Source organism: Elephas maximus, chromosome 12 (genome assembly GCF_024166365.1).
Source record: "Elephas maximus indicus isolate mEleMax1 chromosome 12, mEleMax1 primary haplotype, whole genome shotgun sequence".
Lineage (NCBI taxonomy): Eukaryota > Metazoa > Chordata > Mammalia > Proboscidea > Elephantidae > Elephas > Elephas maximus.
Genome location: NC_064830.1, coordinates 104,751,208 through 104,777,310, shown reverse-complemented (window position 1 = coordinate 104,777,310; position 26,103 = coordinate 104,751,208). Strand labels below are relative to the sequence as shown.

Sequence of the window (26,103 nt, the reverse complement as noted above, 5' to 3'; positions counted from 1 at the left end):
ACTGCTTTCTTGTGACTGTTATTGCCGCTAGCTGCCGTTGAGTTGCCCCCAACTCATGGTGACCCTAAGCATGATGAAAGGACAACCCTGCCTAGTCCTACACCATCACCATGATTGGTTGCAGATTGGACAGTTTTGATCCATAGGGTTTTCAGTGGCTGATTTTTGAAAGTAGATTGCCAGGCCTTTCTTCCTAGTCTTAGTCTGGAAGCTCTGCTAAAACCAGTTCAGCATCATAGCTACATGTAAACCTCCACTGACAGATGGGCAGTGGCTGTGCCTGAGGTGCACTTGCCAGGAATTGAGCCCGGGTCTCCTACATGGCATGCGAGAATTCTACCACTACTGCCAACTGTTGTTAGTGCTGATTTACTACTATTCTAGGGGTGAAATAAGTAAGGCTGCCAGAAAGCTGTGTCCTTACTTGGATCTCATTTTGGCCCTGAAAACAATTGCTTCTGTCTTATTGTGCTTTGGGAAACCCTGTCGGCCGATGTTGAAGGGTGTTTTAAGAAACATATTTGTGGAGCTTGTATTTACTGAAGTGAGGAGACTTTCACCACGTTACTCAGTAGAGAAATTTCTTTTGAGCTGTAGTGCTCAAGTAGCTGCACTTGTCTTAAAGAAATCTTTTACGTAAGTTGGATCATTCCAGTGATTCTGTTTGCACAGGCTGCAGAAGGGCTTAGAGCTGATTCTGTGGCCCACCGTTATTAAGGGTGGATAGATAGATCGATAAACAGATAGGTGATAGATACATAGATAGATTGATTGATAGGTCATCAATCGATTGAGCTGCCATCAAGTTGATTCCCACTCATGACAACCTTACAAACAACAACACAAAATGTTGCCTGGTCCTGTGTCGTCCTCATGATCTCTGGCATGTCCACTGTTGCAGCTGCTGTGCCAATCCATCTCACCAAGGGTCTCCCTCACCCTCACTTTCCCTCCACTTCACCAGACACAACGTGCACGGACGTATGCATTTCATATAACAAACTCATTTCCCCTTTGCCCACTTGTCCTCATTTACTTACTTGTACCTCTGCTATCCTGTAATGTCTCCCTTTTGTAGGACGTTCTAAAACCTTTTCAGGAAGATTCCCCCCCAGGCACAAATCTCGGTGCTCTTCCCCTCTTCCCCAGTAGCCAGTGCCTCGAGTCAACTCCCTCTTACAGACCATTATTTGCATTGTTACCTGATGCCGTTTTTAAGAGTATGGCCCAAAGCCTTATCACATTTGTTCTTACATTAGCCCTGCAAGTTGAAGAGCCCCTGGGGGTACAAACAGTTAATGTGCTCAGCAGCTAACCCAAAGGTTGGAGGCTCAGGTCTACTCAGAGGTACCTCAGAAGAAAGGCCCACGGTCCACATCCGAAAAATCAGCCACCGAAAACCTTATGGAGCAGCTCTACTCTGGCACACATGGTGTCACCATGAGTAAGAGTCAACTCGATGGCAACTGGACCGGTTTTTATAAATGAGAAGGAAGCTAATCTATATTTTAAGTATCTTCCCATTCGAGTTCCTTATCTATCCCTTTTCGAAGTTCTCTACCTTGCAGTCACCCGGTACCTCGCTGTTTCCTGTCCTGAGCCTGCACTCTCCTCCAGGACGGAAGTCAGCACGTGTTTTCTCTAGAGAACCAGATAGTAAATATTTTATAGGCCAAGAGACAAAATTGAGAATATTTTGTAGATACGTATAAGCAGGAGAGAAAACCAATTCTCACAAATGTTTTATTGACGAATTCCAGAAGGTAATAATAGCAATTGAGTCCAATTTGTAATACAAGTCTGCTAATGAGAATAGCTGAATTTGGTGTGGGATTTCTTAAAATTTTGCTTAACTGGGATTCAAAATTAGTGTTCCTATCATCAAATCCTGGCGCCCTGATGGTGCAGTGGTTAAGAACTCGGCTGCTAACCACAAAGTTGGCAGTTCAAACCCACTGGCCGCTCCTTGGAAATCCTATGGGGGAGTTTCACTCTGTCTTACAGGTCACTATGAGTCAGAATCAACTGGATGGCAATGAATTTGGTTTTTTGGTTTTATCATCAAATCGATTACAAGTGTTTATCTGTTAAAACCATTCTTAGCTCATGGGCTGGACCAAAACAGGCCGTGTAGCTCGCTGACTCTTATTCTAGATCTTTCCTTTCTCTTTTCCTAAAACATTCACCTAGCAAGATAGCTAACCAGACACTTTTTTGTCTGCTTTTGGTATAAGATGCTGACGGCTGATGATGGCTCGGTATGTTACCACCTCTTAAGGAACATCTATGCTTTTACAAAAAGACTCTTCATTGAATTATTTGCGAATGAGTTTCTTGAAGCCTAAAGAAAACGTGATTAGCAAAGAACAAAAGTGTTATCCTATGAAAGTTATTTATAGGTAATATCTCAGTAGAGAGTTTGACGTGGTCTTTGTTTCAATAGAACAAGCACAGGCAAAATCAGCCAGCCCCAGAAGTGCCTTTGTGACTGGCAACTTAAGTCCACACTGGCGTTTTCTGCATCTGGTAAAAATTACACCCCCGAGAAATGAGCATTCCCTTTATCCTCCAAAGGGAAAGGCTCTTAGTACCCGACTGTTCACTTCCCAGTCTGGAGGAAGTTGTTTCAGCGTGAATTATCTTTTCAGCAATAAAAATGAAAGCGCTACCTCCATTTAACAGGCGAAGCTCTGGCCTCTGGGTTCCATTTTCTTGTGAGATATTTGTGTGCTGGATACAGCATTTGATTTTTAAAAAGGCAGCGGCACTTATCCTTTTGGTATTTATATGGATAGCAAAGGCAAATGGAACTCTGAGTATTAAATTACAGTCCTGTGCCAGTTGAGAATTCTGTGCAAGTCAGCCAATTCCTTCCCCAAAATTGTATTTTTAGTGTTTAGCAGCTGCAGGTTCCCAGAAACCTTCAATGCGGGACCACTTATCCCACACAGCGAGGGAGCTCTTAGCTGCTGGCGGTTTTCTGTGATCTTGTTTGGGAGGTAGTATGGCACCTAGACCGCCACCTGTCTGTCAGTGTCTCTCACTGCGGCAGCTGGCATGTTGCTGTGAGGCTGGGAGCTATGCCACAGGTATTTCAAATACCAGTAGGGTCACCCATGGTGAGCAGGTTCCAGCAGAGCTTCCGGACTAAGACAAATGGGGAAGGCCTGGAGATCTGCATCTGAAAATTAGCCAGTGAAAACCCAGTGGATTCCAACTAAATAGTGTCTGATAGAGTGCTGAGAGTTCAGCCCCCTAGGCACAACAGTGGACCAGACAGACCAAGGATCATGAAGATGGCACAGGCCTGGGCAACATTTTGTTCTATTTTACGTAAGGCCATGCATCTTGATTTGGAGCCAAGTGGACAGCAACTAACAATAACAACAAGGGCACCTAGAAAGGATGTGAGGTCAAACGCTGCTGGGTTGGTTCTAGCTCCTCACTTGCTTGTGTGTGTGGCCTTGGGCAATTCACTTACATTCTGAGCCTCAGTGTCTTCATCTGGAAAGTGGGGCTATTATCGTCAGCCGAGTAGAGCTGCTCCTTAAGGGAGTTGTTGGTCCGGGGGGCGCGTCCCCCCCCCAGTCCTCTCCCCAGCCTTTGGGCCCCACCCCGCCTTTGGGCCTCGACCCGCCTTTGGGCCCCGTAGCCCACCAGGTCTGCGCCAGAGGGTGACTGAAGAAGGGTAGCCCACAAATCAAGCTCTCGTTCTGGTTATTCAAAAGCAGCATAGAAAGAATCTACACACAAGGATTGCAACAAAATGCACTGAACTAAGTGCATTTTGATTAAATTAACCAACCTAAGCATTGCCAAAGAAGGTGACCCGAAACCCAGTGCCGTCAAGTCGATTCCGGCTCACAGCGACCCTTTAAGGCGGAGTGGAACTGCCTCACAGGCTTTCCTAGGCTGTAACCTTTACAGAAGCAGACTGCCTCGTCTTTCTCCCTAGGAGCAGCCGTCTGGTTCAAACCACGGACCTTTGGGTTAGTAGTTGAGCGCGCTTAACCACTGTGCCACCAACGCTCTTAAAACCAAACCCAAAATACCCAGTGCTGGTGGTACCCTGCAAACAAAATGTGCAGAAATCCATACAAAGGCAGCTGCAGGGATGGTGCTGAGTTTTATCCTTTTCCTGCAAATGTGGCCTGGGTATTGAAAGGTGCTAGGCTTTTTTTTTTTTTAGGCTTGGTTTTAGGCAAATAGGCTTTTAGCTGCAGCAGAGGTGGGACCAGAGAAAGTGTCAGGTATGTAAGGTCCAGGTCAGAGAAAGGCAGCCGCCACGTGAGGTAGGCCACCTGGAATCGTGGAGACGAAACGGGCTAAGCCCCTGATCCCTGGGCCGTAAACCAGATACCGATTTGGAGACATGGCCTCAGAGAACAGAGGCCAGGGGGCAGGTGGGGCCTCAGAGGACAGCAGGGGTGGAAGACAGGCAGGGCAAGGCAAGGGATGGACTCGGCACTGCTGTCCCCCCCTGGGTCCCCAGGGCAACCTGGTCTCCCGGTGACAAGCGCACAGCTGGTAGGGGCCCTCCCTGAAGAGAGGAGCAAGGGCAGAGGGAAGACACTTCCCCACAGGGACGACTTTTTGAAGGCAGCAGGTCACCCAGTCGTTAGGGAGCAGGTGGGCAGAATCCCCAAGTTCTGGCTCCTTGAACCCCCACCACTGGGGCTGTCCCAACAGCCTCCCCTACAGACAGGTGACACGTACACCATGGCTTAACCAGAAACTGTGTTTACTAAGGAGCAACAAATAGAGTCTGCTTGTTCACTAGGACTGTATCACGTGTATTTTTCTATCTTCAGGGGCTCGGGACTTAGTCCAGCAGAGGCTTCCTGAGTCGCCTCATAATGTTGTTGACTAGACTGACAAATGAACAAGGACCCTTGGTCCCTGCTGAGAAGCCTTCCCTTATAAATGATAATGAAACCAGCAGCTGCCGTCAAGTTGGTTCCTACTCGTGCTGCCCCTGTTTGTGTCAGACCAGAACTATGCTTCGTAGGGTTTTCAGTGGCTGGTTTTTTGGAAGTAGATCACTAGACCTTTCCTCGGAGGTACCTGTGGGTAGACAGGAACCTCCAACTTTTCAGTTCCATTCTGCCACACGTAGGGTTGCCATGAGTTGGAATTGACTTGATGGCAACCGTCGTTTGTTTTGTTTTGTTTTAACATAATATGTCAGAAGGTGAGAAAGAAGGTGTCTTAATCATCTCATGCTGCTATAACAGAAATACCACAGGTGGACAGCTTTAACAAAGAGATGTTTATTCTCTCACAGTCTAGTAGGCTGGAAGTCCAAATTCAGGTCATCAGTCCCGGGGAAGGCTTTCTCTCTTTGTTGGCTCTGGAGGAAGGTCCTTGTAGTCAGTCTTCCTGTGCTTCTCAGTGCAGGGACCCTGGGTCCAAAGGACACACTCTACTCCTGGCACTGCTTTCTTGGTGGTGCGAGTTCCCCATGTCTCTCTTCTCTCATTTATCTCTCAAAAGAGATTGGCTCAAGACACAATCCAATCTTGTAGATTGAAAAAGTCCTGCCTTATTAATGTAACTGCCACTAATCCCCTCTCATCAACATCATGGAGGCAGGATTTACAGCACTCAGGAAAGTCACATCAGATGACAAAATGGTGGACAATCACACAGTACTGGGAATCATGGCCTAGCCACATTGATACATATATTTTGGGGGGACACAATTCAATCCATGACAGAAGGTAATATAAAATAAAACTGGATGAGGGGAATGGAAGGGAGCTCTGGTGGCACCGTGGCTAAAGGGTTCGGCTGCTAATCAAAAGGTCGGCAGTTTAAATCCACCAGCCACTCTGTGAGAGAGAAAGATGTGGCCATCTGCTTCCATAACAGTTTACAGCCTTGGAAACCCTATGGGGCAGTTCTCCTCTTTCCTGTAGGGATGCTGTGAGTTGGAATCAACTCGACAGCAGTGGGTTTAGTTTTTTGGAAGGGGCATGGAGAGACTGATAGATGGTGGTTGTAGTTTCTAAATCAGGTGGTCAGGGTTGGTCTTCATGAGAAGATGACATTTGAGCAAAGACAAGAAGAAGGTGGGGGAAAGGAGCTGTATGGGTAAGCCTCCTGGAAAAGCAGTGCAGACAGAGGGAGAAGCTGGTACGCCCTGCCACGGAACATGGTTGCCTTGACAGAGGGAGAAGCTGGTACACCCTGCCATGGAGCATGGTGGCCTTGTCCAAGGAACAGCAAGAATGTTGCAGAGACGACAAGGAGAGGAGGTGGGAGAAGTCGCTGGGACACAGACCATCTAGACGGAGCCGTGTAGGCCTTGTGACACCCTGGTTCTCACTCTGAACGACATGGGGAGTCAGCGGGTGGTTTCACGTAGAGGCCACATCTTATCTGCTTTATGTCCTCAGGAGACCATGGTGGGAACTCCTGGCGCCACCGCCCTCTCCTCGATCACCTCTCTCTGCTGCATTGTTGTGAGTGTCTCATGCATTTTGTGTAACAGCAACAATGAACATGTTTATTTTTCAGCCGTTCCTCTTCCCTGTAACGGAGCGATTAGGCTCTGGCAGATGCCTTAATACGATTACCATTTTGAATGATCTTGAATTGAGATGTTTGTACTAATGGTGGTAATTGAAGCTGAGTTTGAAGAATGAGGCTGCAGACGCACATTCCAGGACCTCATCAGCCCTGCAGCACCATTACAGCAGCTTGCAGGGCTGGGCAGGTGGCGGGAAGCCTCCAAGGGACGTGGCGCCAGGCTCTGCCTTTGGCTTACTGATTGTGAGAAGGAGTGTGGCTAAGGGTCCAGATCCCGGAAGCTCCCAGCCTAGGGGCTACTAATTGCCATCAAGTCGACCCTGACTCATAGAGACCCCATGTGTGTCAAAGTAGAACTGTGCTCCAGAGGGATTCAGTGGCTAATTTTTTGCTGAGGTGGCTGTCTGTTGGAGACCATGGGCTGTTAGGGTACTGCGGCCATCAGTTCAGTCAGATCCTTCTAGAATTCAAAGCACTCCTCTGACTAAACTCACGGGCAGCTTTGGCTGGCCTAGCCAGTCTCCAAGGGTTCCCCTCCTGGGGCTCCTGTGGCCTCCTGTGGGCCACCTGTGGCCTCCAGGATCCTGTGGCCACCTGTGGGACCCTGTGGCCTCCTGTGGCTTCTGTGGCCTCCTGTGGGCTCCTATGGTCTCCTGGGCCTCATATGGCTTCTTGTAGCCTCCTGTGGGCTCCTATGGGCTCCTGTGACCTCCTGTGGGGTCCTGTGGCCTCCTATGGTCTCCTGGGCCTCCCTATGGCCTCTTGTGCCCTCCTGTGGGCTTGTATGGGCTCCTCTGACCTCCTGTGGGGTCCTGTGGCCTCCTATGGTCTCCTGGGCCTCCCTATGGCCTCTCGTGGCCTCCTGTGGGCTCCTATGGGCTCCTGTGGCCTTCTGGGGGCTCCCGTGGCCTCCTATGGGCTTCTGTGTCCTCCTGTCAGATCCTGTGGCCTCCCATGGGCTCCTACGGGATCCTGTGGCCTTCTGTGGCTTCCTGTGGCCTCCTGTCAGATCCTGTGGTCTCCTGTGGGCTCCTGTGGCCTCCTGTCAGATTCTGTGGACTCCTGTGACCTCCTATCAGATCCTGTGGGCTCCTGTGGCCTCCTGTGGGCAGCTGTCCTGCGCTGGCCTTGTTAAATGAGGAGGCACTTAGGTAACTCTCAGCTCCGTTGTTAGAAATTTCAAGGTTTCTGATGATGGAACCTGGTCGAATGTGCTGAATAGAACTGCTCCCAGGCAGATAGACCAAGGGCAATTGACACTGTGAATTCTTCTCTCCTCACCGCCCACAACCAAAAAATACCACCCAGATCAAATCAAGTCAGATTAAGATGTCAAGCTGCTTGACAGGGAAAAATGTTACCCAAAGGGCAATCTGAGAGGTGTCTGGAAGAGGGAGCCTGTCTGCTCTCCCTGGATGGTGAGAGTGTGCGCTTCAGGCCCTGCCTCCCACCCTCGCCCTCCCTCCCTTTCTTCCTCCTTCCCCCTCCCTGCATTCCCCTCCTCCCCTCATTCCCTTCGCTCATCCCTCCTTCTGTCTTTCCCCCTTCTTCCTCCCCTCTCTCCCTGCCTTCCTCCATCTCTCCCTCTTCTGTCTCTCCCTCCCTCTTTGCATCAGATTTCTCCATTCCTCCCCTCTCCCTCTCCTCCCTCCCTTAGTCTCTCTTCCCTTTCTCCCCCTCCCCTCCCTTCCCTTCTTCCTTCCTCCCCTCCTGCTTTCTTCTCCTCACTTCCCCCTCTCTCTATCACCCTCCCTCCCCCTTTCTTCCCTCCCTCCCTCTCTCCCCTCCTTCCAACCACAGCTAGAGCCCACTCCTAGGTTCTGGTTCAGTCCAGCCAGTTTGTCCCTGAGGTGTCACAGAGCCCTTCCCACCGGGAATGGTCATCCAGGTCTGTCATGCCCATTCATTTATTCAAAAGTAGTTATCAGGCACCTGCTCTGGGCCCAGCAATGCAGCAGTGCACTGGTCCTGGGAAGACAGAAGTGAGATAAACTGCTGCTCTGCTCTCCAGGAGCTGAGAGTCCATGGGGAGAGGGACTTCTGGGGCTGTGCCGCCCATACAAATGCACATCCCTCAGCCCCATCTCTGTGCAACGGGTCTGTGGTTCTGGGTGGACCCAGGGATCCGCGTTTCTGAGGACCTGCCCCGTGGGCCTGGACCCATCTCTGAGAAACCCTGTCCTGGGCCCACATCCAAAGCCAGCGCCTAGAGAAAGTTTGCTGATTGAGGGGTTCTCTGTGCCTGTACTGTTTCTGGGGTGCCTTTGAGGAGTTGGGAAGTTCGAAGTCTGGGAGTGGGGTCTTAATTACACAGGCCTGTTAATGTTGCAGATTTTCAGACTGTAACACAGGCTTTGGCGAGAATGTTCTGATTTCACAGAATTTCTTGATGTGCTCAGCAACTGCTCTCTAGAAAGCTAAGTTAACACCGGGGCTGCCTCTGACCGCCTCCTTCTCGGCAGCTCCAGCGCACCCAGGGCTGTGCCTCATGTCTACGAGCACGGGTGTTGCCAGCATTTCTTGATAACTTGGGGGGCCCTGGCTTTGAACTCTCCCAGAATGAATCCTCCGTGCAGTTTGCTTCTTCTGGCTGTGTGATAAAGCAGTTTTTGTTTTTTCTCTGAATCAAACATAGGAGGGGGCGGTGTCTTAGTCAGGGTTCTCTAAAGAAACAGACCCAATGAAATATATATAAATCACCAGACCTTTCTTCCATGCCACTGCTGGGTGGATTCAAACCACCAACCTTTTGATTAGTAGCCAAACACAAACCATTTGCGCCACTCAGTGACCATATATAGAGAGAGAGACAGAGAGAGACGATTTACGTCAAGGGATTGACTCACACAGTTGTGGGAGCTGGCAAGTCCAAAATCTGGTGGTCAGACAACGGGCTGGAAATTCCTGCTGGCTTGTGTCCCATTATCCATACGTCAGGCAACGGAAAGAGTGCAGAGTGGAGAGAGAGCATGTTCTGCCAAAATATCTACTTCTAGTCTGGTGGCGGAACACATCTTAAGGAAATTTTCTTTACATTAGATTACATTACATTGATTCATAGATTACATTATGGAAGGTGATTACATCACATCACATCACATCATGGAACAGCAACTAGACTAGTATTTCGCCAAAGCACCGAGAACCATAGCCTACCCAAGTTGATACGTAAACTTAACCATCACAGTTGGTATGTATTGTAGTCATCATTTGGTTGCAAAGGATAGATGCCTATCTAACACCATTTAAGTAGGAGGACTGACTGCAAAGATATAGGGGACTCTCATGCAACCCAGGGGCAGAGAGCAGAGCCAGGCTTCTTAGCAAGTGGAAAGCCAAGATCACTAGGCAGCTTCACCCCATGTGGCCTCATGTCTCCACTGTGCCTCTGTCTCCTTCCTCTGCATGCTGGCTTCTCTGCTGAATCACCCATGTGCTGGGGCCACCATAAACCTAAAACAAACCCATTGATTCTGGCTCATGGCAACCCCTGTGTTACAGAGTAGAACCACTCCATAGGGTTCTCTTGGCTGTGATCTTTATAGAAGCTTTCACTTCTTTTGGGATATATACCTAGGATTGGAATTGCTGGGTATATGGTTGTTCTAACTTTTTGTGGAGTCTCAAACTCTTTTCATAGCAGCTATACAATTTTGCATTTTGCAGTTTCTCCGCATCCTTGTCAACGTATGTTGCTTTCTGGGTTTTTTTTTGTTTTTTTTTTTCAGAGCCATTCTAATGGGGGGTAAGGTGATATTTCATTGTGGTTTTGATTTGCATTTCCCTAATGACTAATGCTAGGAGCCCTGGTTGTGCAGTGGTTAAGCACTTGGCTGGTAACCAAAAGGTCATCAGTTTGAACCCACAGGTCGCTCCGCGGGAGAAAGATGTGGCAGTCTGTTTCCATGAAGATTTACAGCTTTGGAAACTATGGGGAAGTTCCACTCTGTCCAATAGGGTTGCTATGAGTTGGAATCGACTCAATGACAGCGGGTGTTTTTTTTTTAATGATTAATGACATCAAACATCTTTTCAAGTGCTTATTTAAGGCCCTTTGTGTATCCTCTTTGGTGAAATGTTTATTCAACTCCTTTGCCCATTTTTTGATTGGATCGTTTTTCTTTTCACTGTTGAGTTGTAGAAGCTCTTTAGGTATTATGGATTGGGCCTCTTCCTTTTGACCTTCCCTTCTCTTCTCTAGCTTCCCTTCACACTCCTGGCTTGCAAAAGCTTTTCTCATTCCTGAGGTAGGGAGTGGACGCATCTTGTTCCTCACCTCCCAGCTTCTCTGAGCCCCCCCATGGGTCCTCATCCTGTCACACATCTGTCACTAGGAGTGCAGTGAGCACACCAGAGCGAGGAGCCTGGTTCTCAGGTATGCGGTCACCATCTGCTGTGTGAGGTCAGTCCTTGCCCAGTCTACGAAGGAGCCAGGCTATTCCTGCTGCTTCAGAATCCCCTACTTTTTCTGAACCCAAAAGGCAGCTTTATAGAGAGATGGAGCATGGGAATGGAGAGTCTTCCAAACCCAAAAAACCTACTGCCGTCGAGTCGATTCCAACTTACAGCGACCCTATAGGACAAAGTAGAACTGCCCAGTAGAGTTTCCAAGGAGCACCTGGCGGATTCGAACTACTGGCCTCTCGGTTAGCAACCATAGCACTTAACTAGTGTGCCACCAGGGTTTCCGGAGAGCCTTCAGGGAAATTATTTGATTTGTTGTAGTGGAACCAAGCACCCTGTCTCCGGCGGGCGCTGATGAAAGGGCTTCTGATGCTGACACCTTAATGAGCTTAGCTTCTGTCTCTCCCACAGGACGCCGGCCATGATTGGCTGCTCCTTCGTAGTCAACAGGAAGTTCTTCGGTGAAATTGGTCTCCTCGACCCTGGGATGGATGTGTATGGAGGAGAAAATATAGAACTTGGAATCAAGGTTGGTAACATGGTACCCTTTCCTTTTGGTTTCTTCATGTTTGTGAGCAGAGGTGCTAAGTCATCCTTGATGTGTGCTCCTTAAAGCTTTTTAATGCTGATGCAGAGCCCTTGGTGGCACAAATGGTTTAACACACAGCTGGTAACCGAAAGGTTGGCAGTTCGAACCCACCAAATGACTCAATGGGAGAAAGACCTGGTGATCTGCTCCTGTAAAGATTACAGACTAGGAAACCCTATGGAACAGTTCTACTCTGTCACATGCGGGCCTCATGAATTGAAAATCAACTCAGCAGCAGCTAACAACAGCAACAACATAGCTGATGCATCAACAGATTCATTTATCCCGGCCCTGCACCTGAGGGAGGTTCAAGCAGGTTGTCGTCCCTCTTTGGATAGGGGGAAACTTGGACTCAGAGAAGGTGAACCATTTGTCCCATGACTCAGTACCAATTTGTGATATTAGCCAGAGAGTTTGGTTCTCAGTCCTGTTCAGTTTAGTTCTTTCCTTAAATGTTTCTCAGAATTAAATTACAGTCAATTCTCATTCTCGTTACTTGTGGTAGTTATGTTCCATAAAGTCACCCACTGGACCGTTGCTCCAGGGGAAATGCAGGGTCAGGTTCCTGTGAGCCTCTGGTCACAACACTTTCATCAACTAATCAATACATAACCTTTTACTATGTATGCTTCTGTTCAAAGACACCTTATTTAATATGTATTGTTGATTCATTGGCCTTGAAATCATGGCCAACACACTATGACTCATGCCTGAGTGAAGCGTGTCTCACACATGTGTTTTCTGCATGAGGCACATCGCAGCTTTCGTTTGCTTAGGAACACAAGACAGCACTTCAGCACTGTGGTTGGGCCAGTTTTATTTTATTTTTATTTTATTGTGCTTTAGGTGACAGTTTACAGCACAAATTAGTTTCTCATTCAAAAATTTACATACAAATTGTTTTGTGACTTTGGTTGCAATCCTTGCAATGTGTCAGCACTCTCCCCCTTTCCCTTTCTACCCCAAGTTTCCCATGTCCATTTGTCAAGTTTTCCTGTCCCTTCCTGCCTTCTTGTCTTGCCTTTGGCCAGGAGTTGCCTGTTTGGTCTCATATATTTGATTGAACTAAGAAGCATGTTCCTCAGGTGTGTTATTGTTTGTTTTATAGGCCTGTCTAATCATTAGCTGAAAAGAGGGCTTCGGGAGTGGCTTCAGTTCTTAGTTAGCAAGGTGTCCAGGGACCACAGTCTCAGGGGTTTCTCCAGTCTCCGTCAGACCAGTAAGTCTGGTCTTTTTTGTGAATTTGAATTTTGTTCTACATTTTTTCTCCCATTTCTCCATTGCCTTTTAGCCTGCATGGTTTCTTCTGCGTAATCAGAGCTTAGTTTTGTTGGTTCTTTTTTGCAGGTGACTTTTTGCTTTTCCCTAGCTGCTCTCAGGATTCTTTCTTTGTCTTTCATTTTGGCAAGTTCAATTATGATATGTCTTGGTGACTTTCCTTTTGGAGTCTGTGGTGTGTGGGATTCATTGAGCTTCTTGGATGGGTATCTTCTCATCTTTCATGATATTAGGTAGGTTTTCTGCCAGCAAATCTTCAACAATTCTGTGTTTTCCATTGGCTGCCTGTTCTGGAACTCCAATCACATGTAAGTTTTTCCTCTTGATATTTTCCCACATAATTTTTAGGCTTTCTTTATTTCTCTTCATTCTTTTTTTCTGATTTTTCCTCAAATTGGTGACAAGGAATTTGTCTTCAGTTTCACTAATTCTGTCTTCCATAGTCTCATTTCTGTTCCTGTGTCCTTCTATTCAGTTGTCTAGTTCTGAAATTTTATTGTTAATCTTTTGGATTTCTAGTTGTTGATTTTTATGTTTTCTAATAGCCTATTTATTCTGTCATTTTGTTCTTGTATTGTTTTCCTGAATTCTTCTATCGCTTTGTGTTTTCCTTGGTTTTGTCTGTGTTTTCCCTGACCTCTTTCCTGATCTCTTGGAGAGCTCTGTATATTAGTCTTTTGAATTCTTTATTGGGTAGTTCCATTGCTTTATCTTCTTCCGGAAGGTTTTCTGGTTCTCTATTTTCGTCACTTACTGGAGCCTCCTTGTTCTGTTGCTTTATGTGATTTCCTATTGTCTATTATCTCTGAGGCATCAATAAATATTCATTTATTTATTATATGTTTGTTTTCTGCATCCTGAATTTTTTGTTTTGATATATCTAAGTAGGCTGGGCATGTTTGCTACTCTGATTGCTAATCTGGCCACATTGAAGCTCTCACCTCCTGTCTCTAGGTGGCTGGAGTAGCAACTGGGTGTGTGAGCATGGGTACCTCTTTGCTGGTCTTGTGGGGCTGCTGAAAATGTAGGTGGCATTTTTGGTGAGGTGATGTATCTGCCTTGCTGGTCACCTGGCCATAGATAAGGGGCTGTTCTCCCTGGTCATTGGGCTGGGTATTGTATGGGTGCACTGCCACTTGCCGGTTGGTCATGGCAAAGGTGCCCAGGTCATCGGTCACCAGGTGGGTGGTACAGAGACTCTTACCCACAGCCCAAGGTGGGCAGGGCTGTGCAGGGATGTTCAGAGCAAGCAAAAGCCTCTGGTTGCAGGAAGGCACAAGGTAGGGGATGAGGCAGGGGGATATTGCCTGCCCTTGGGTGCCCAGTTGGAGGGCTTGCGCCTCTCTACTAGAATGCCTCATGAGGGAGTTTGTGCAGCCAGTCCTCTGGTGCCCGGTGCCATTCACTGGCTGTATTGGGGGGTACCACTGGTCCTCAGGCCTCTGGTGTGGGTGGCTGGTTGGAGTGAGCTACACCGCCAGCCCTCAGGTCCACAGTATAGGTGGTTGAGTTCCCATCTTGGGGGGTGGGGCAGTGATGAATGCCATAGGGCTGCAGTCACGAGCAGAGAAGGGGATGGGTGAAGCGAGTTGGAGTGCCCCTCAGGCCTGCAGACCCCCAGCATGAGGGTCTGGGTTGTGCAGGGTGAGCAGAGTGGGTGCAGTTAACTTTCTCAGGGCATGAAGCACCCCTGCCTGGCTCTGGCCGTGAGTGCAGATTCTCCTGCTTGTCTGCACCTGGAGGAAGGGGTTTCAGCTGGGAATGCTGCTTACTTTGCTCAGTATGGCTGCGCTGTGCAGCCTGGGCCATCAGGGCACTTGCACAGGTAACCAAAGGGGGCAGAAGGCATTGCAAGTCCGTGGACCCGCTGCACCAGCGACTGGGCAAAGGTGTGGACCAAGAGCTCCTGGTTTAGGGGTCAGGTGGTGTCAAATGCCATAGGATTGCATCTGGGAGTAGGGAGAGGGGATATACAAGGAGGGTGGGAGTGCCCCTAGGCCCATGGATCTCTGGTGCGGGGGGCTGGTGTGTACACGGTGTGTGCACGGTGTGTGCACGGTGTGTGGTGTGCCTGCCCTTAACTTTTGAAGGGCTAGAAGCAATCCCGGTTTGCTATGGAGGTGTGTGCAGAGTTGCTCCTGCCTAGATGCACCAGGTGGCGTGGGTTTCAGCTGGGAATGCTGTTTGCGTGTCTCAATTTGTCCACGCCACGCTGATATGGCTAACAGGACACCAAAACAAAAAAAAAACCCAGTGCCGTCGAGTCAATTCTGACTCATAGTGACCCTATAGGACATAGTAGAACTGCCCCATAGAGTTTCCAAGGAGCGCCTGGCGGATTTGAACTGCTGACCCTTTGGTTAGCAGCCGCAGCACTTAACCACTACGCCACCAGGGTTTCCAACAGGACACCAGCAATCCATAATTCTCCATTTCCTCTGTTTTGGGATTGTCTCTCCTTCCACCTGAGGCTCAGCCCAATTCTTCAGCCTGTCTTTGATGCTTAGGGTTCCTAGAATGTCATATATATCTAATTCACTTGTTTTTTCTGGGTCTTTTTTATAAGAGGGACAACACAAAGCATTTGACTACTCCGCCATCTTGGGCCACCTGTAAGGCCCTGCTCTAAGGTTGAGAGAGGCCACATAACTTGGCAAATGTGATAACTTGGGGCCGTTTTATACAGTAGAATCACCAACCAAAAGCACAAAAATGCTCAAAATGTGGCACAAAATAGACCATGAAAAGGACACTTGTTCGTAGTATGAAAGCTGCAAAAAGGGAGAGCTTGTTCAACCTCAGCTGGAAACACACGTCGGGCGACCACTTTTTTGCTGCTCTGCACGTGTCTACAGTTGACCACAAACGCATCACAAGCCTTGACTTTGGGGCTACAGATAAATCTTCGCAAGTAGGTGAATTCACAAATACAGAATCTATGAGTAATGAAGGTCGGCTGTATCTCCTTAAATTAACATTTCCGTCATGTGTGTTTTGACAGTTCCTGTACGTCATACGTAAGATGCCAGAGGAAGGAAGGCCCGGGTGCTCTGGGATGCCCCTCCCCTTTTCTCAGAAAAGCTTTGTGGAGAGGGTGATGAGGGAAGGGAACAAGGAGGAAGCAGAACGGGCCTGTTGCTGGGCCCCCACTTCAGATCAGCTCTACTTTTATATATTTTATGTACTGAGTCGTGCTTAAGATTTTTTTTTTTTGAAAAGAGGAATCTACAGTAAAAAACAGAACAACAACAAAAAGTTGGAAAGCATTGATGTTATCCAACTCCTTCCCTTGAGAGTTAAGATGACCGAGTCCTAGTGATGGGTCTCGGGAGTGCTTGGTAACCAGCTAATACTGGATTCGCTGCTCTGCCTGGAGTGTCTCCTACGATGCCGTGAGGTGTGTACCGGAGGGGAAGCCAGGCTGCAGTCTCTGTGGCGATGCCCCTGTGCTGAGCCTTTCTATCCTTGGGTCCCTGGGATAGTCTTACTGGAAACAACTCGGCTCACAGTTGTAAGGCTTAAGGTTTATTGAATTTCTTCTGCCTTCCTTTGCTGCATTCTTCTTTATTCTAACCAGGTAGGTACCCCCTGTGGAGCGCTATGCCAATCAAAGTCCGCTCTCTGCATCTGAGCTTACTGGTTTATCCCTAACTGCCTTCAAAACATCCCGTCCGCCCTTGATCTCTCCTTATAGAATGAAGGGCACATGCCTTGTGGTGGGGTGAACGTCCAGGCTTCAGGGTGAAGGGGGTGGTGGGAAAGGAGCAGGACACTCCTCGGGTGCTAAAATCACTCCCATTTGAAGACTGCAGACTCTTCTAACGGGGCCTTCAATTCCAGACTGAGTTCTCTCGTCAGTGGAACTTACGTAGGATTTCTTTGTAAAGCCCAGCAATTAAAAAGCCCATTAATTTGTTATCAAAGCTAATATATTTGTCATTCATCCTTTTTGAATTTAATGGATGGAAAAGATCTGGACCCAGCATATTGATAGTTGACTTATAACTTAAATGCCAACCCTGTTACCATCTTCTCGTGCCTACTGGCGCTACTCTGCTAACCATGCCTGGCACGTGTGAGACACTCAGTAAACACATTTTAGGTGATTGAACAAGCGCCTATGGCAACCTTCACATGAGTAGAAGCCGTGAAGCAGTGGAGGCCAGCCAGATTAGAGTGACTTGATGACTAAATGAGACAAAATGGGAACTTGTTCCAGGTACTTATCTGTGGAGGGAAGCCCTGCATGGAGACAGTTGAGCTTTATTTATTTATTTATTAGATTTATTTTTTTAATTTAAATACAAGAGAGATTGGAGTATCTGTATTGCTGCAAGGAGTCCCTGTTTAACACCCAAATGGTGCAATTACCATGCTCGGCTCCTAACTGAAACGTTGGAGGTTGGAGTCTAGCCAGAGGCTCCTTGGAAGAAAGGACTGGTGACCTTCCTGTGAGAAATCAGCCATTGAACACTCTGTGGAGCTCAGTGATACTCTGACACACGGGGGGCTGCCATGAGTTGGAATCGACTTGACAACAACTTGCTTGATGGGGGCCAATGAAGAGTAGAACGTTCCCCACAGGAGAGAAAACCCGATGAGGGATGAAGCCCTGCCCCCGCAGGTGTGGAACGACCCTGGGACAGCAGGGACACCCCCCTTTTTACAGATAAGAAAACTGAGACCCAGCAAGGTCAACTAACAGGCCTAAGGTCAAGTAATGATGGGCTGAGGAATGACACCCAAATCTCTTATACCAAGGACATTGTTCTTTTAGTCTTTGGCTCTCTGTAAAAGCAATAATGAAGGACTTAACGATAAAAGAGTTATCTAAGTCCACCCAGATGTGACTGCCAGGCCCCCAGAACACAAGCTCTGTTCTGCGGTGACGAGAGGCAGTGATAGCGACGCTTGTTGCTAAGACCCGCTGGGGGGTTGCTGTTCCTCTCCCTGCACTCGCAGTGGCGTCTGCTCTGCAGAGACCTGGCAGGGAAGGCCTGAGTGTGAGACCAGGCTGTAGGGTGGTGGTGATGGTGATGATGAGCAGGCAGGGCTGTCTCTAAAGGAAGGGAGGCGGCCTGCCGGTTTTTGTCCAGTCCCTGTAGTACACGTGGGTAGGGGGAGCCCAGAGCACCAAGGCCCTGGACCCCCAGCTGAGGGTGAGAGTTGCACGGCCCCTCCCTCTGTTAACAGGCTGGAGAGAGTGCTGTGTGCCGTGCAGAGCTGCTCCCAGACACGGTGCTGCTGGCTTTGTCTTCTCAGCGGCATCTAGCCCCTATGCCCCCCTACCCCCACCCCAGCCCTGACTGCTCTTTATCACAGTGTCTGATGGATCCAGGCCTGGATATCACCCTCATGGGCAATTACCTGCCTCTTACAGTATACTCTGAGACATATCTGAGATCAGTGCAGGAGAGGTGGAATGTTTATGCCTCTTACTTCTTGTAGACCGTACTGCCTGCAAGCTGTTAGCCAGCTCTTGGCTCTCTGCCTGTCCTTTAAAGTAGGAGTTGAGCAGGGTTGGTGCCACAAAGGTCAAGTTGTGGATCAGGATCCATGGAGCCACAGCCTGCAGTGTGGTCCCCAACCAGCTGCAGCAGCCTCGCCTGGGAACTGGTTAGAATGCAAATTCTGGGTCCCCGCAGCAAACGCACTGGGTCAGAGACCCTGGGCTGGGGCCTAGCAACTTGTGCTTTAATGGGCCCTCCGGTGATTCTGATATGCACCCAAGTTGGGGAAATGTTGGTCTACACCCCACCTTCAGCTGACCAGTTGCCGTCAAGTTGACGCCGACTCATGGTGAACCCAATGTATGTCAGAGCGGAGCTGTGCTCCATAGGGTTTTCGATGGCTGATTTTTCAAACATAGATCACTAGGCCTTTTTTCCGAGGTGCCTGTGGGTGTGTCTTAACCTCCAACCTTTTGGTTAGCAGTCAAGTGCAAAGGGACTTTGACTTCAGCCAACTTTCTGGCAAATACATGCCTTGATCAGAAAGGAGTCTGCGTGAGTGGTCTCATCTTTCAAGGCCTCCAGGTGGCCTCCAGGACACCGCAGCCCCTATGCCTGGGCCCCTTGGGCACCAGCATCCACTTCCTCGTGAACTCTTCATATGCAGACATCTTGCCAGGTGACTGCAAGGTTGCTGATGAATGTATATGGGGAGAGCTTTGTTTTACGAACTGTATTCCTCTCCTTCATATCCTGAGCTGTCTTATGTGGCTCAGAGCACAAATAAGGTGCATAATAAATGTATTAAGAAATCCATCCGCATGTGACAAAATTCTGGAGCTTTATGTAGTATATGTATGTTTTACATGGACATACATGCACACACACGCACACACATGCTAGTACCCATCTAGCAGTTTGTGTGTTGCTGTGGTGCTGGAAGCTATGCCACCAGTATTTCAAATACCAGCAAGGTCACCCCTAGTGGACAGAATTCAATGGAGCTTTCAGATTAAGTCAGACTAGGAAGAGAGCACTGGAGATCTACTTCCAGAAATTACCCAATAGAAACCTTATGGAGCACAACAGGCTATTGTCTGACTTGCTGGCTTTGAACACATCATCAGTAGGGATCAGTCACTGGAGAAGGAGAGATGTTTGGTGAAGCAGAGAGCCAGCGAGGGCCAGGGAGACCCTTGGTGAGATGGATTTGCACAACAGTTGCAACAGTGGACTCCAGCATTCCCGTGATTGCGAGGATGAGGCAGTACCAGGCAGTGTTTCATTGTGTTGTACACGAGGTCACCACTCGACGGTAGCTAACAACATATATATATAGCTGGAAACCCTGGTGGCATAGTGGTTAAGAGCTATGGCTGCTAACCAAAAGGTTGGCAGTTCGAATCCACCGCGTGCTCTTTGGCAACCCTATAGGGCAGTTCTACTCTGTCCTATAGGGTCTCTCTGAGTCAGAACGGCTCAATGGCAGTGGGTAGGTAGGTAGGTATATATGTATGTAATTCTCTTATACTATACACACGTATGTATTCATATGTACTAATTAACCTTTAATCACACAAGACCCTATGCTTTAGTTAAGTGGGAAAATGTTAATATGAAAATACCAGTTTTTCTTGGTGATTCTCCTCGCACCAGAAATAGACCCATCTGCAATCTTTCTAACTACTTGAAGATATTTTTTTGTTACTTTTTAATTCCACTCCCAGTCAGGGAAGAGGTGTCACCAGAATAGAAAGTCTTAACTGAAGGTTCGGGAAAGAAAATAGCGTTAACACGAGGGTTATTGCTTGGGTGAAAGGCAGCTTGCTTGTGACCAAAACAATCGATACACTGAAGGAGAAAAAAAAAAAAAAAAAAGGCTTTCCAAGACTGAGAAAATAAATGAGATTAGAAGTTGAAAGTTTTCATCTTGTTCTAGGTAACATTAATCAGAAACTATCAACGAGACATATTACAGTATCGTGTCTAAATGTTACAAGGGAAAAAAAAGTTACCCAAGAGGAGAAGAACAGATTACGTTGAAAGGCTCTAAAACCAGATGGCTTCAGAATTCCCCAGAATGTCAGTGAATTTGGGAAGAACCGTTGTGTAAAACGTTGGTGTACAAGATTGCGGGATCCTGCCGGGCGGCCTTTCCTGAGGGAAGACAATAGAAAGACACCCTCCAGCTCTCAGAAAATTCCTCAGCTTCATCAGGAACCTCAAGGACTGAATAAAAGGCAGAATTCCTGAGTTGTACGTTATTGTTAAAAATATATATATATTTATGAGGCAGCTGCTGATTTTGAAGATAAGCGAATAAGAAGGATTGGAGCAGTTCAGGTATGCTAACATCTTGCCTGATTCAGCCCACCCCCAGGACCTTTCCTGTTTACATATATGTTCAAAAATATCCACGTGGTCTTTAAGAAAAAGCCCACGTCCTTGCTTACCAAGTTCTCCGGAATTGGGCACCCAGCCACAGCCACCACTGCGTCTTTTGATACACTTTCTTCCGTCTTTCTCTGCTCCAAAAAACCAAAAATCAAACCAGTTGCCTTGGTCAATTCCAATTCATGGCTATGCCATATGTGTCGGAATAGGACTGTGCTCATAGGGTTTTCAGTGGCTGATTTTTTGGGGTAGTGCACTTGACTACTAACCAAAAGGTTGGTGGTTGAAACCCACCCAGCAGTGCTGCAGAAGAAAGGCCTGGCTAGCTGCCTCTGTGAAGATCACAGCCAACGAAAACCTGTGGAGCAGTTCTACTCCGTAACACATGGGGTTGCCATGAGTTAGCATCGACTCAATAGCAACAGGCTTAGTTTTGGGTTTTAATGTGGGTTTCTAACTCCTCATCCAGCCCAGCAGCTGACCCAGGTGCGTCAGTGGTGCCTCCCAAAGAGCAGGTGAAGCCCCGCTAGCGCCGCAGCTGACAAACCACCTACCTGTAAAGGAATGTCAGTGTCAGCACCTTGCTCTCCCAGCTTGCACTGCGACACAGCCTGCTCAGCCTCAGGGCAGGATGGGATGATGGCAGGGAAAGAGCAGGAGAAAGTCAATGAGAACAGAGCTTCTGCCATTAGACAGCAGGGCCATTTTGCCGTCTTAAAATGTATCACCATTCTCTTGCATGTACACATGTATGCACATAGATGCACACCAAACATGAACATACACACACAAAAAAAACCACATACATACACACACAAAACACAGAATATACACCAAAAAAAAAAACACAGAACACAGACACACACAACACATCCCGAACAGTCCTTCCTCAAGACTCATTCTAAAGGCCGGCAGAAACGTGACACCAGCTGTAGAATGAAATGGCTGGAACTGTAGTGGGAACTGCGTACAGGCTGAGTGGGTGAGGGTGTAGGTTATTTTTTTCCCGGTCTTTTTTTATTCCCCCTTCAAAACAAATTGGAAAACGGAGGATTCAGTCGGGACATTTTATGTTAATTTATTTTAATTCACCATTTTATTATGGAAAATTTTAAACGTACACAAAAATAGAGCATACTGCTCTTACGCATACTGATACCCATCGTAATATTAGGAGTCCGCATATACGCATCATTCATATTCAGCAAATATCGACGTTTTGCTATGCCTTTTTTTTCCGCTACTGCTTCACAGCATTTTAAAAACAAATCCCAGACGTCTTATTATTCCACCTTTAAATCCTTGTGTGTGCATTTCTAACCCAGAAAGATGTTTTTAAAAACATTGAAGCTCAATATGACATTCTGCCACCACCAGCTCTGCCACTGTCAAGTCAGCTCTGAGTCCTGGCGACCCCGGGCGTGTCCGAGCAGAGCTGCGCTCCTCAGGGTTTTTGATGGCTGTGGTCGTTCGGAAGTAGATCACAGGTACCCTCGAAACCTTTCAGTTCATCGCTGAGCGTGTTACCACTGGTCCCACCCAGGGGCTCCAGCATAACATTACACTGAGCACAGTTCAATACCCAGTCCATGCCGTGTCAAAAGTATTTCTTGAAAATCTTGATCAGAGCTCCTGAAGAATGTCTTTTTACAAACAAGGTGCGCACATGGCATCTGGTTGATGCGTCCCTTAACTCTCCTGTCATCTACAATGTTTCCCCTCACGTGGATTATTTTCATGTCATTCATTTGTCCCATAAAATGTGCTCAGTGTGGATTTGGTGGGTTCATTTATCTTGATGTCTTCAACATCCAATCTCTAAACTGTAATTAGATCTAGAAGCTCCATTATAAGACTCAGTTTTCTTCCTTTCTTCCCTCTTTCCTGTCTTCTTTCCCTCTTTCTTTCCTCCCTTCCACCTTCCCTTTCTCTTTTTTTTTTTTCCTCACTTTGAGAATACTTTAAGTGGCACTTAAAGTTGCCATCATATCACATCGGGAGATAAATAACGTCTGGTAGTCTCCCTTTCCGTGATGTTCAGACTCAACCGTGGCTGCCGGTGCTATCAGCCTGACTCACCGGGATGGTTGTAGCGGCCGCCGACGGTCGTCGCCTAGGCCTGTTGTTTCATCTGAACCTACAAAATAGTGACTTTGAAATCCTCTGTTCGTGCTGTATTTATAAACTGTAATTCTCTTAAAAAAGGACTTGTCCTCCTCAACTCTTTGGACACTGAAACACAGTCAGACAAGAAAGGCAGGGTAAATGCTTGATTCTTTCCTTTTGCTTAAACCTTTTTAGAGAACTGGGTTAGTGCCATAGTAACCTCCGGAGAAGACTGGTGAGTTTGTGTATGTTTTAGTAACACTGTAGAATCGAAGCTTTTATTTTAAATATATTTTATGTGTTTAAATTCATTGCAGTCATTATTCATTTTCTCTTTCATATATATATACACACACACATATATTTAAATAATAAAAAATTTAAAGAATAGACTTTGTTTTTTAGAGCAGTTTTAGGTCTATAGAAAAATTGCGCAGCATGTCCAGAGTTCTCACGTATCCCCTACTTTCTCCGCAGTTACTCCTGTCATTAACATCTTGCCCTAGTGTGGTACATCTGTTACAATTCACCCAGCAAAACTGATACCTTAGGATTAACTGACGTCCATAGCTTACTTTAGGGTCCTACAGCCCTGTGGGTTTTGACAGATATATGACACCATGTATCCGTCATTACAGTATCATACAGTCTAGCTTCACTTCCCTTAAAACACCGTGTTCCGTCTAGTCCTCCTTCGCTCCTCCCCCTGAACCCTGGCAACCACTGACCCTTCACTGCCTCCGTAGTTTTGCCTTTCTATATGTGTTTTATTGAGGTGTAATTTAACCCAATAGAACACACAGATCCTCAGTCTTCAGTTCGATGACTTTCGACAGTTATGTACACCCCTATAATCATCTCTGAAAACATGATACAGGACGTTTCTGTCGTCTCAGAAGCTCCCTTGTGCAGTTCAGAATGATAAATCTACTGTCAGTTGTCACTGACATTGTGCCCGGTTCTGTGCTGTGCACGCCACACACATTACATTACTCAGGCCTCTCGAGAATCCTTGAATTTGTGGTTATTGATCCCATTTTACAGATGGTGCTGGAATTGGCAAAGGCCAAGTAATTCATCTGAGGTCTTACAGCTAGTCAATAGAAGAGCCGGATTTCAGCCCAGATCTCTGACTATAAAACTCTCTGAGGCTTTTATCCCCCATTTCTTGGAATATTTATTCATCCAGAGACCCTCTTCCTCTGACCATCCAGATAACTGTGACAGCGCTGCAGATTAGATGGTGATATAGTCATATAACAGGTGCCAGAACGTTGCTTGTATATAACGCAGATCATAAAATAATCCCACTGGTGGTAGATGGAGTATCCACGGTTTCTCTGTACTCACGCAGACACCATACCCATACATATATGTCATGTAATACGCTATCTCATTCACAGAGAGCTGTCGTTATGTAATAAATAGAAATGTGTCTGAAACAGCATGAAATTGGATTTCCTCATCCATAAATGGTGTTATATTTATGTCTAACATATAGTCCAAGCAACAGAAGGGCAATGTTGATATTTTTATAAATGATGTCTAATGTACTTCTATTAGGGGGAGATATATTTGCTATGCTGGAATGTATTATATTATCATAATAGCCAAACCATTTACTCTGCCACTGGAAAATAGTATGGGGTTCTGTTTGGAATTCCCCTTGCCCGCTCCCAGCCTGCCAGATCTATTGGAAATGACTGTAGGCATCTGTGAGTTATTTTATAGGCAGCATCCATCTATTTTTACAACTGCAAAGGGCCTGTCTCTCTCATTCATCTCCCTGGGGATACAGCAATAATTTGATTCTCTATAAATGTGAACCTGAATTTATACCATCCTCTCCAGTTGGGACATTTGTGATTTGGATGATTTATGGCTCTGTGTTTCTGGGACAGGGGACTGGGAGGTGGCATCCTGGTGTGTTTGCTGCCATTTGCCACTATCTCCATAGGAAAGGGACTGAGAATCAACCTGTCCCTATTCTATTTTGAGCGTGACATCTAGTTTCCTGGTACTGTGTAGGCTGGTTGAACGCCACATCACAGAGAATAGCCACCAGGGTCCTGAGCCTCTCCCTGCAGGTGGTAGGTGGATGTTTTGCACCAACTATGGCCACGGTGGGTGTGTTCGGCCTGCAGGGACCCCTGTGGCAAATGCTGATAATTTCAGGGTTACTGCTTTCACCTGTTCCTGGGTGGTGGAAATGGTTAACACTCTAAGCTGCTAACCAAAGGGGTAGCAGTTTGAGTCCACCCAGAGGTGCGACGGAAGAAAGGCTTGGTGATCTACTTCCAAAAAATCAGCCACTGAAAACTCTGGAGCACAGTTCTACTCTGACACACATCGGGTGGCCATGAGTCAGAGTCCACTCAGGGGCACCTGGTAGATGGAAAGTGATCGAGTGTCTGGTGACCCCAGGGGGGTTGGCTGTCACGTGGATGGCAGCCAGTTGGACAACCCCAGGTAATCCATCTTTGGTGTCTTGTCCTTTGGCCCACTGAATGTTATCTGGTGAACACTGGTGTTTTATTCCCTCATCCCTGGGTGGCACAAACAGTTAACATGCTCACAGCTAACTGAAAGATTGACAGTTTGAGTCTACCTAGAGGTGCCTTGAAAAAAAAGTCCTGGTGATCTACATGGCAGTGGGGAGGCAGACTGAAAACTCTGGAGCACAGTTCTACCCTGATACACATGGGGTCTCTATGAGTTGGAATTGACTCAACGGCAACTGATTGGGGGGGGGGTGGTGGTGTTTTCAGTTGCTACGATGACAAAGGAGGTCCTGGGTGGCGCCAGTGGTTAAGCACTTGACTACTAGCTGAAAGGTTGGTGGTTCACGCCCACCCAGAGGGACCTCAGAAGACAAGCCTTGCGATCCAGCTTCTGAAAGGTCACAGCCTTGAAAACCCCATGGAGCAATTCTACTCTACACACATGAGGTCATCATGAGTCGGAATCAACTCGACGGCAACCAACAACAACAAGATGCTAAAGGGTGAGGGTGAGGTGTCACTTAGCCAGCTGCCGTGGGTCCTCTGGGACCAAGGCTGTTTGTACCTGGCACTCTGGTTGCCTCCAGGGTCAGGCAAGTAGGCAGTGGGAAGAGAGGCTACATCAAGGAGGTGGGGGCATGAGAAGAATCGGGGCTAGAGTATGCAGCCGGGGAATCAGAGAGCCAGGAAGAGCAGAGGGAGAAGTGACGGGCTGGACCACCAATGCAGATAGCTGTCGTGGGAGAGTACCTGGGACAGGCAGGTGCCCCAGGCTGGCCTTCCCACTCTTTCTACAACATGATGCTGGGGTAGCTGCATTTAAAGGGCCTCAACAGGGCAGAAGATGCCG

General features: G+C 47.4%; 1 protein-coding gene across 3 annotated transcripts in view; it reads left to right on the top strand.

The window, feature by feature from the left end:
- Positions 1–26,103, top strand: part of GALNT17 (polypeptide N-acetylgalactosaminyltransferase 17) — a 542,269-nt gene that overhangs the window by 411,678 nt on the left and 104,488 nt on the right. For all 3 annotated transcript variants that reach the window (XM_049904713.1, XM_049904712.1, XM_049904711.1), the window contains one exon: positions 11,347–11,464. In XM_049904713.1, coding sequence (XP_049760670.1) covers positions 11,347–11,464 — 118 coding nt within the window. The remainder of the gene's footprint in view (positions 1–11,346; positions 11,465–26,103) is intronic.